The 10,516-nt window shown below is 52.0% G+C and overlaps 1 protein-coding gene across 1 annotated transcript in view; it reads right to left on the bottom strand.

The window, feature by feature from the left end:
* Nkd1 (NKD inhibitor of WNT signaling pathway 1) overlaps positions 1-2,287 on the bottom strand; it is a 68,144-nt gene extending 65,857 nt beyond the window's left edge. Inside the window, exons 1-3 of the mRNA XM_021656826.2 lie at positions 2,073-2,287; positions 1,913-1,945; positions 1,193-1,326 (exon numbers count right to left, since the gene is read on the bottom strand). Coding sequence (XP_021512501.1) covers positions 1,193-1,326; positions 1,913-1,945; positions 2,073-2,097 — 192 coding nt within the window. The 5' untranslated portion in view covers positions 2,098-2,287. The remainder of the gene's footprint in view (positions 1-1,192; positions 1,327-1,912; positions 1,946-2,072) is intronic.
* Positions 2,288-10,516: the final 8,229 nt, after the last annotated feature.

The following is a 10,516-nucleotide window of genomic DNA, read 5'->3' on the forward strand; positions in this document are numbered from 1 at the left end:
ATAAATAAGTACATCAAAAACTAGGAATGGAGGGGGAAGAAGTTTGTGGTTCTGTTAAAAGGCTCTAAATGCAGCCACCCACCCTGCCCAATTCTGACCTTTCTACTAGGGTAGTAGCTCCAATCCCAGCAAGCTAGCAAACTGGAGGGCCAGGAAAGAGAAAGCCTGAGCCACTTAGTGGAGGGAGCAAGGGAGCTTATCTCAGGGAGAGAGAATATTTAGCACACACACACACACACAAACCACCTCCTTGCAATGGTGCTGCCACGTACCAACACACACACACACACACACACACACACACACACACACACACACACACATCTGAACACTCCACCAGCCTCACCCAAAGAACAAGACCAAAGAACTAACCAGACCTGAGGCTCAGTTTGTTCCCCCTCTAAGTTAAAAAAAAAAAAAATTAAATGTCACATCAAAAAGTTGATTCATCCTTTGATCCTCGGCTTGCAAGAGTTCCACGCAGACCATCTGAAAGCCCTGTGCAGAGTTCTGGAGCTCACAGGACATCTGTGAACACCAGTCCCAGGCCAGGCGCAGGGGCTGGAGTCACTCACCCCCCCCCATCCCACTTGCTCCTGCAGAACAACTCCAGCCTCAAGAGGCCCCCGGGTGAAAAAAAGGGTGTACCCCAACCACTAGTTGGAGGCCCTCTCTCTGAGGGCCTCGGTAAGAGGACAGACAGGTCTCAGTGTCTCCAAACTCTACCCTCAGATGGCAGATGGCACTGATGAATGCCACAGACACAGTTGGAGGTGGCCACAGATCCTGGACCAACAGAGCCCTCTACCCAGACAGTCTTGCCTCCCTACCCCTCCCTGTGGAAAAGCTGGCCACAAAAGCAAAGCAGAGGAGCCCCCCCACCCCTCAAACCACAACAAAGCACAGCTTCTCCACCCACTGGACCTGTATCACCTCCTCCCTGGCACTTCCTCCCCAAGCAACCCTCTGTGCCCAGCTGGGCAGGAGATTGGTGCCAGCTTGATCGACAAGAGTCCCCCAAAGCATGGGGCACGGGTAGGGCTGGTGGGGTTCAGTGTCTGAGAAGGGATTTTTTTTGGGGGGGGGACAGAGAAAATGTGCCAGCAGGATGCTAAAAGTTGGAGGAGGGGCACCCTCAGACTCTCTCCAAGGCTGAAAGGGGTGAAAGGGTGCAAGAGAGTTGGAGCCATACCCGGGTGCCTCGACCAACAGTGCCTGCCAATCTCAGCTGACGGGGTCCTGAGACGCTGCCTGGACAGCGCTGCCTCCCGATCCACTCCTCGATGCCTTTCCTTGCCCAAGCAGCACTCACAGCAAAGCTGTCACCTGAGGCGGGAAGAACACAAGACCTGAGTTTGTGCCCCCCAGCTGGCAAAAAGTTACCTGAGACCTGAGAGTGAAGGGAAGGAGACAGGGCGGAACAGCCGGGAGAGTAAAGGCTTGGTCGGAGGGTCAAGCGCCGGACGGAGCAGAATCCAAAAGAGGGTAGTAGCCAAGAAGGCTCGGCAAGATCCTAAGGGCAAGGAGGATTCAGAGGGTGAAAGGGAGTACCCTGACTGAAGGAGTTCGGGGTCCAGAGGAAGGAGCGCGGGAGGCAGGAGCTGCAGAGGAGGGAGCTTGAGGGTCAGGAGAGAGGGTGCAGTGGACGCAGAGACCAAGTTCTCCTAAGAAGGGGCTGGCGGCCAGAGTAAGGTGCAAGATCTTGGGGGTCTGAAAGGAAGACGCCGCCGAAGTAGAGGGGGTTAGGGTCAGCAGTGGGAGCCCCGGGCTGCGGGGAACGGGTTGGAGGGGCAGAGGGGCCCCAAAGAGCGCTCCCGGGGCGGGGCTGGGGCAGCCCTGGTAATGAGATCCAGCGGCTGGGCCGGCGCGCCACCTCCCTCGCGCCCCCCGGGCCAGTGGCCCGCGCGCCTACCTTCCGGGCTCTCCCTGCGCTTGCACACGGCGGCTGCGGGCACATCGCGCGCGGCGGCGGCGGCGGCGGCAGCGGCGGGAGCCGGAAAGAAAGGAGAAGGAGAGTTAGCACCGGCGGGAGGACGCGGGGCCGCGGCCGGCGCGCGGGCGGGGACACTGACCCGGCTTCGAGTGAAGTTTCCCCATGCTGGGGCGCGGCGGCGGGGCGTCCTAAGCCATGCGTCTGGCCGCCGACCCCGCGCCAGCCTCGCTCGCCTCCTCACTGTCTGCGCGCCGAGCGCAGCCCCAGGCGGCGCCGGGACGCGCTCCTGCCGCCGTCGCCGCGGCCGGACTGACGCCCGGGCTCACCGAGCCCCCTGCCCGCCGCCGCGGCCCCGCGCCTCCCCAAGCGCCCATTGGCCGGCAGCGGCCCATCAAAGACGAGGCGGGCGCGGCGGGGCGGGTAGAGGCGGGGCCTGCGGGTAGGCGCCTGCCGAGGGGCGGGCCCACGGGAGGGCGTGGTCTGTGGGCAGGGACGGGGTGGAGCCTAGATGGGGAGGGGCTTTGGGTGTGCTGGGCCCTAAGCCCCCTGTGCGGACCTGTGGGCGGGAATGGGGACCGGGCGGAGGCTCTGGACGCCGAGCGGTGGAGCAGCGCTGCCCTCGCTGGTGGCACTGAGACTTCCCTCTTCTCTGCATTTCCTCGGAGCCGCTAAAGTGGGACTCGATGGCTCGAGTTCACAGGTGGGGAAACTGAGGTCACGCCTGGCGACCTCAGCTGCCCTGGTGCGCGTGTCTATCTGCATCTCTCCCACGGCGTTGTCCCTTTCCAGACTTCCAGTGCCCAGTCTTTTGCAGAAAGTGGTGCCTGTTTCCGGCTGCGTGTCCTTTTCTTGGACTCCTCTAGGTTTGGGGTTTTATGTTGTTATTGTTGTTGTTTGTTTTGTTTTGTTCATTTGGAAAGCGGGTAGAAATCAACACGGCACCTCGCCAGACTGTGTGGGTCCTGCCCACTCCTGTTACCGACAAGTGTCCAGAAGTCCCGAGCTGTCCCCTAGTCTCTCGCAACTCTTCGCCCATGGGCTCACGAGTGCCCAACTGGGGTTGGGGCGAGCTGCCAAGCTGTGAGGCCGGGAGCAGTGAACCGCCGGGTCTTTGATCTTTCTTAGTTTCCGCTCCCCCCACCCCCCTGCAGTTCTCTAGACCCCAAGGGCCTGTTTGTTTTGTCTGGGGAGGTCTCTGCAAAGGGGAGGGCGACTTGAAGGCTTTCGCCCCACCTTTGTGGTCCTCAGAATGCCGTCTCTGCTGGCCGCACAGGGTGCCCTGCACTAAGCCCATCCCCTTATCTGACAGCCTGGGCGTGGGAAAGAACCAGTTCTGCTCCTACAACTCGACTCTCTTTGCGAGTCCCAGTTTTATGATCTGTGTAATGGAGACAGTTCTAGCCTTTTTTTTTTTTTTTAACCTGCTCTCTGTCTAGCACTACTCAATAGAAGCAGGTGAGCCACGTTGGTCATTTTAGACTTACAAGTAAGCACTTTGGGGGAAGGGAACCAAACCCAAAGCACTGGTCATGCTAGGCACGCAATCACACAGTTATTGAGCTATGTCCGCAGCCCTAGGTGCCACAGTTTCTAAGAAGTTAAACAGTTGTGTCATCCAGATGGCTCAGCTGATAAAGGTGCTTGCCACCAAGCCTGAGGATCTGAGTTCCATCCTCAGAGACCACACCGTTTGAAAGGAGAGGCCCATCTGCTGCAAAATTGTCCTCCCACCTCCACATGAGGGCTGTAGCACTCATATCCCCACATACTAAATAAATAGATAAAGGTAACTTAAAAAAAAAAAAAAGGTGAAATTGGCTTGGCCCAAAACAGCCAAAATAATCTCAATACTTAACAAGTTGTCGCATTCTTTGTTTTGCACTGTCTTTAAGTCTGGTGTGCAGTTTACGCCCGGAACACATCTCAGACACAAGAGCCGCACTGCATGTGGCCTTTGCCTGTGGCTAGTGGCTGCTGTGCTGTGAAGCACAACTCTGAGCATCTGTCTCTCTGTCTCAAAAGGACAAGGCAACCCGGAGCTGCATCAGCCTCCAAAATTCTCCCTCCCATCACTCTTCACGTTTATACACCCTGTTCGGAGGAAATGAAAGCTAATCTAAGCACATACCTAAATCCCGTGCAGGATGCATTCACTGAAACACGGCTGGAACCTCACAAAACAGCAAAATAATACTGTTGAGTTTGTGGGGTTGGTTGGTTGGTTTGTTTTGAGTCAAGGGTGCACACTGTAGCCCAGGTTAGCCTGGGACTCCCCAGGTAGCTCAGGCTGGTCTGGAATTACAGCAACCCTCTTGTGTTGGCCTCCCGCATAGTGGGATTGGAGGTTGTCAGTCGTCTATGCCACACCTTCAGTATCTGTACCATTTCTGTGCCTACCACCCTCACAGGTCACTCTTGATGCCTGCTTTTGTACTTGTAGAAAGGATAGGCCTTGTAAGGGAGGCTCATAAAAGTGGGGTTACTCCTCCCCACACACACCAAGGAGTTACCCCTCACACAGCTGATTAGTGACCTAGTTAAGAATCAGCCTCAAACTGATCCTTTGCTGGCACTCATTTTCACAACCCCTGTTTCCAGCACATCCCAAGCATAACCTCTGGAAAGGAAGAGTGTGTGCCAGCTGTGTGGTAAGCACTGTTCTAGCACATCAAATATGTATCTGAACAAATGGACAGTGCCACTTTCACAGGCTTGCCCCCATGTGTCCTGGTGGAAGACAAACACAAAACGGTACCCATGAAGAACAGCACACTGAGGAGGATAGAAAGCAGCTTACATCCAGGAAAGGGTTAATATCGTCCAAGACAGCCAGGGAGGCTGCTAAGCACCTACTGTGCCCAGGACACCCCCAGAATCACCTGGCCCAGGTGCCTAGGCTGAGATGTAGAACAGCTGAGCTGTGAGGAAATAGAAGAGAAGACCCAGGGACCAGGAGAGAGTGGCCCAGGTCAGGGTCCTGAGCTGACAAGGAACATCTCGCATCAATCCTGCTAAGGAAGTCCAGTTCCTGTGGGGTCCCTGCTTGTCTTTCTCACCCACACCCACACCAGTGCCAGGGGCTTCGAAATCAAAGCAAAACTCTTCCTCGCAGAGCTTAGAACATTGGTTACTTCCTTAAACCTGTCATGGCTTTCTTCTTTCATGAGAAAACAGTATCCCCTCTGCCCCTTGGGAATGTCTCTTTGCAGTTCAAAAAGAGATAAAAGCAAGGACTAAAACTCTGTAGTTACCAGCCTGAGTCTTAAGGGAAGTAAATCCCAAGTGTCTGGCTAGACACAGAGGCCCCACCAGGCGCCTGGGACTTTGACGCTGTTGGACCTCACCACCACTACATACCTCTGACCTTGACATGAGAAGTCAGAGGGTGAGCCAGGTGGGGACGCGGTCACCTGTCCAGGATTCAGAGGATGAACTCCTAGCAGCCACCAGGGCCCCATCTACCTAGAGTGGCTCTTTGCCCTCTGTGGGCTCCCCACCCCACCACTTGCTGTCTTGTTCTGTTTTAATAATTTATCTGGCCCATTTTCTTGGGCTGTATACTTACAGTGACACATCTCTTTCTTTGAAGATTTCCCATCCTTTGGGGGAGGAGAACAGGAGAGGAAGGCCATGAAGAGATAAGAGAAAGAGGTTAGAAGCTCCGCCTGCACAGGGCTGCAGATTTCCTGAGACTGATGTGGGGAAATCTGTGAGATGAAGAGCTAGGAGATTTTTTTTTTTTTTTCAAAAGCCCCATCGCCCTGGTTGGCTGCCCATATCCCAAGTTAAGCTATCTTATCTGGCTCCTGTCAAACACCATTTCCTAGGGTAGAAACCCTCCTTGGCCTTCCATACTCAAGGCTTACTCTCTAAACAGCTCAGCACGTACTCCTCTGCATCCAGTTGGTACTCCTTCATTTTTCATATGGAGCTGCCTTCCCTCCTGAGTCTCCTTTAGGGAAGGGCTCTCACTGCCTTCCATCTCCCGGTGTAGTCCCTAACCCAGCTCCATTCCCAATGTGGAGCCTAAGCCCTGGAGTGAGTTGCAGTCCATAAGAAGTAGAGATATGATCTGGAGACAGGCATAGCGGCTCAGGTTTGAAATTCCAGCACTCAGGAGGCTAAGCTGAGGCAGGGGCATTGTGGGTTGGGGACCACCCTGGGCTACAAAATGAGACTATGAGCAGGAGAACCAGCCCCCTCTCTTTTCTTGCAAGCCCCTCCCTTTGCTGCATTTCCGTGTTTCCTGGGCAGCTAGGACTGCTGGGGCCTGGAGACCTGCTTGTGGAGGGGTGTGTAACCCAGGAGGAAGGATGGATGTCTCAAGAGCAACAGAGGTTGAAACATGAGTGGTATGTGGAGGTCGAAAAGGAGCACGTGCAGGAAAGTGAAGAAGCAGCCTGACAGGTCTAGAGTGCAGTTGGCATCTGTCACTTTCTTGAACCTATGCTGTAGCCTCTCTCCACTGCGCTCAACTCTGGGTGAACCCTCACCACATCCCTGAGCAAGTGACACAGCTCATCCATGGGGCACTATCACAGGTATCATCTAGGGAGCCAGATAGCTAGAGGAAGGATTGGGAGAGAGGCAGCCAGGAACTACACTGTCCCAGCAATTGGCTCTGGGAAATACAATGGGAGAAAATGGGCTCCCCAGAACAAGCACAGGTTCCCTCTGTATTTGGACTTTAAAAGAAAGAGGCCGAAAGGCAGGTACCCATCTCCTCCAAATGCTAGCTGAATTAAACATTTGTGGCAGGAACTCGTCCTGGTCTAGAATGTTGCCCCAAGCCAAGATAACAAGCATCACTGACCCTCTGAGAAGCTCTCCAGTCATTCTTTTCCAAGACAGAGAAATGTTGCTGCGTTTTGTTCATTTTCCATTAAATGCAACCAGCACAGGTTTGGTCCCCAATCCCTGTCCCCCTGTCCATAACCTAGAAGGAAAGACAGGGAAGACCAGCAGTTCTCTTTTGTGCATTTAATGTCAATGTGGTACATGCATGTGGCAAGGGATGTGCGTGTGTACCTGTCGGGGGACAGTAATCAGTGTGGGTGTCTTTCACAATCACTCTCCGCTCTGTTTTTGGGCCAAGGTCCCTCAGTGAACCTGAAGCCCACCGATTCTGCTAGACTACTTACTGTGCGGTCAGCAAGTCCCAGGGACCTACCTGTCTCCACCTCCGCATTGGGACTACAAGAGTGCATGCCTTTGTACCTTTTTTTTTTCCCCTAAACATAGTTGCTGGGGATAGTCCCATTCTTGCATAGGAAGCACTTTACCAACTGATCTACCTCCCCAACTCCAAGAATTCTTTATCTGCAGGACTTGTCAGGGCAACAAGCAGCCAAGTTTTGCAATTCCCTAAGAGAAAAGCCTCATAAACAGAGTTTCTTTCTTGTACTTGCCAGACCAAGGAACACTTTGAGAAATAGCAGTGTAAGCAAGCATCCCTGGATTGTGCTGGATATGATAAGTTCTAGACCTCCTTCCAGGTTCTGCATCCCAGGTTAACCTGAGAGGAGTAGGGGTGGGCTACTAACTGGAAACAGCTGGCAAAGAGAGGGTTCCTGGAGGTTGAGAATCCATTCATGTCTAGTCAGTGTTGTCTTAGGACATCCTTAATCACAGCCTCTGAAAGCCTAGATACTTTCTCTGTCTGACGCTCTGTGTTGGCACACAGGCATCTTAAGGGCTGGGCTTGAGGAATATATTGGGTTGTTTTTTGTTTTGTTTTTGTTGGTGTTTTTTTTTTTTAATTTCCATGGCTGTGATAAAATACCATGACCAAGGCAACTTATAAAAAGAAGTTTGAGGCTCCTAGTTTCAAGGGATAGGAGTTCATTACCAACATGGTGGACAGCATGGCAGCAGACAGCCAGGCATGGTGCTGGAAGAGCAGCTGAGAGCTCACATCTTGGTCCACAAGCAGGAGGCAGAGACAGCATACTGGGAATGGTGGGAGGCTTTGAACCCCTGAGGCCACTCCCAGTGATACACCAGCAAAGCAACACCTCCTAATCCTTCTCAAACAACTTGGGGCCAACTATTCGAATTTATGAGCCTATGGGGAGGGGAGCATTCTCATTCAAACACCCTGGGTAGTGAAGAGAAAGCTCTTGCTGAAGAGATCACCAGCAATTGGCCTGGACCTCGAACCCTCCCCTTGGCTCAGTTTCTTCCTCCTTCCGTTCCACAAACAGGGACTTGGGTGGCCCCTGACCCCATGTTGACACTGTCTAACACTTCATTCCTTGGACACAGCGGATTGTCCACCACACATGCCTCACCCATGAGTCTGACCAATGGAGCTCTTTTTGCAGCATTTGGACAGAGAGGCTCAGGGCCTCTACAGGTACCGGTAAGCTAATGGGAAAATAAAAAGCATGAGGAGGAAGCTGGGATGGGAACAGAGATGACGCTGGGTTTTGGATATAAAGTGGCCTGTGTTCTGACCTTAAATCCCTAAGGGCCTGACAGCCCTTCTTTGTTGGGCTCATGCCAATCACCGAGGCTCCTTGTGTGGAACATGTGCACCAAGCCCCGAGCCCACTAAGATGCAGTACCAGTGTGGCCTGAAGACTGTGCTCCTCACAGGTCCTAGATGAGCGTGAGGCTCGAGAACAGTGAGCCATCTTCTGGGGCTGCAGACCATGACTCAGTGTGAGGAGAAGCAGGGCAGGCAGCCCAAGCTGTGGCAGAAGGCAGGAAGGGACCAAGAGACACGTGTGTTTCTTTTCCATTAACTCCACTGTGCAGTGAAGATGACTAGACAACCAAGCAAGGTGGCTCATGCCTTTAGTCCCAGCACTCAGGGAGGCAGAGGCAGGTGGATCTCTGTGGGTTCCAGGCCAGCCTGGTCTACAAAGCAAATCCAGGAGAGCCAAGGCTACACAGAGAAATCCTGTCACAAACAAACAAACAAACAAATGTGACTAAATGTCTCATTTATACCAGACTTGGCCTATGCTCAACATGGATGAAAAGGTCTCTCTTCATGAAGCTCACTGGCTAGGGAGGACGGCATTAGGATCAGGTTAGTCAGTGAAATATACAGTGGAAAAAAAAAAGTCAAGTGAGAAACAGGAAGAAGGTACACCAGGATGTGCCTCATGATTTTCTACAGACAGGCCAATGTGGGGAAAAAAAATCAAAACCTTGGGCCAGCATGATAACACAGTGAGCAAAGCACTGGTCACACAAGCCTGATGCTCCCACAGAATAAAAGTAAAAATTTAAAACTTCAAATCCTCAGCATCTGTTTTGATACCCTCCTGGGTAGAGTCTTTCAGAGGCCCTCTGTGGTAAGCTCCTGTCCTGTTCCTTGTTTTCTCCCTCTTCTGATGTTCGTCCCTTTTGCCTTTCTGAGTGAGGATTGATCATCTTACCCAGGGTCCTCCTTCTTGCTTAGCTTCTTTAGGTGTACAGATTTTAGTATGATTATCCTATATGTAATATCCACTTATAAGTGAGTATATATCATGTGTGTCTCCCCGATTCTGGGATACCTTACTCAGGATGATCTTTTCTAGATCCCACCATTTGCCTGCAAATTTCATGATTTCCTTGTTTTTAATTGCTGAGTAGTATTCCATTGTGTAAATGTACCACAATTTCTGTATCCATTCTTGAGTTGAGGAACATCTGGGTTGTTTCCAGATTTTGACTATTATGAATAAAGCTGCTACAAAGATAGTTGAGCAAATGTACTTGTTATATACTTGAGCATGTTTTGAATATCATAGCCAAACTTTGGGCAGAGTGCAGGGAATCTTATGAAAGAAGGGGGAGATAGAAAGACCTGGAGGGGACAGGAGCTCCACAAGAAAAGCAACAGAACCAAAAAATCTGGGCAATGGGGTCTTTTCTGAGACTGATATTCCAACCAAGGACCATGCATGGAGATAACCTCGAACCCCTGCACAGATGTAGCCCATGGCAGATCAGTCTCCAAGAGGGTACCCTAGTAAGGGGAACAGGGACTGTCTCTGACATGAATTCAGTGGCTGGCTCTTTGATCACCTCCCCCTGAGGGAGGAACAGCTATACCAGGCCAGAGAGGAAGACAATGCAGCTAGTCTTGATGAGACCTGATAGGCTAGGGTCAGATGGAAGGGGTGAAGGACCTCCAATATCAGAGGACTTGGGGAGGGACATGGGAAGAGAAGAGGAAGGGAGATTGGGGGGATTGGGGGGGATGAAGGAGGGGACTACAGCTGGGATACAAAGTGAATAAATTAATTAATAAAAAATAAATTAATTTTAAAAATAAAAAATAAAAATCTCTAAAGCCTCAAAGACAATTCCATCCTCTGCCCCCATGGCATCTCCTGGCTTAACTTAAGCCCTTCTTATATACATTACTTTGTTTCTTCTAACTTTTTGCCCAAGAGAAGGACTAAATATTGAGAAAGCAGATTTCAGCACATGCAAAGGCCCTGAGGTAGCAACAAACTGTGAACACGTGGGAATAACAAAGAGGGCTCTGAAGCAGAGAATGTGAAGCGGAGAGGCTGAAGGGGACAGGGGAAGATCATGAGACTTTTATGGGCTACAGCAAGGGCTTTCTTTAGCTTCACTCAA

The sequence above is a fragment of the Meriones unguiculatus genome, chromosome 10, assembly GCF_030254825.1.
Source record: "Meriones unguiculatus strain TT.TT164.6M chromosome 10, Bangor_MerUng_6.1, whole genome shotgun sequence".
Taxonomy (NCBI): Eukaryota; Metazoa; Chordata; class Mammalia; order Rodentia; family Muridae; genus Meriones; species Meriones unguiculatus.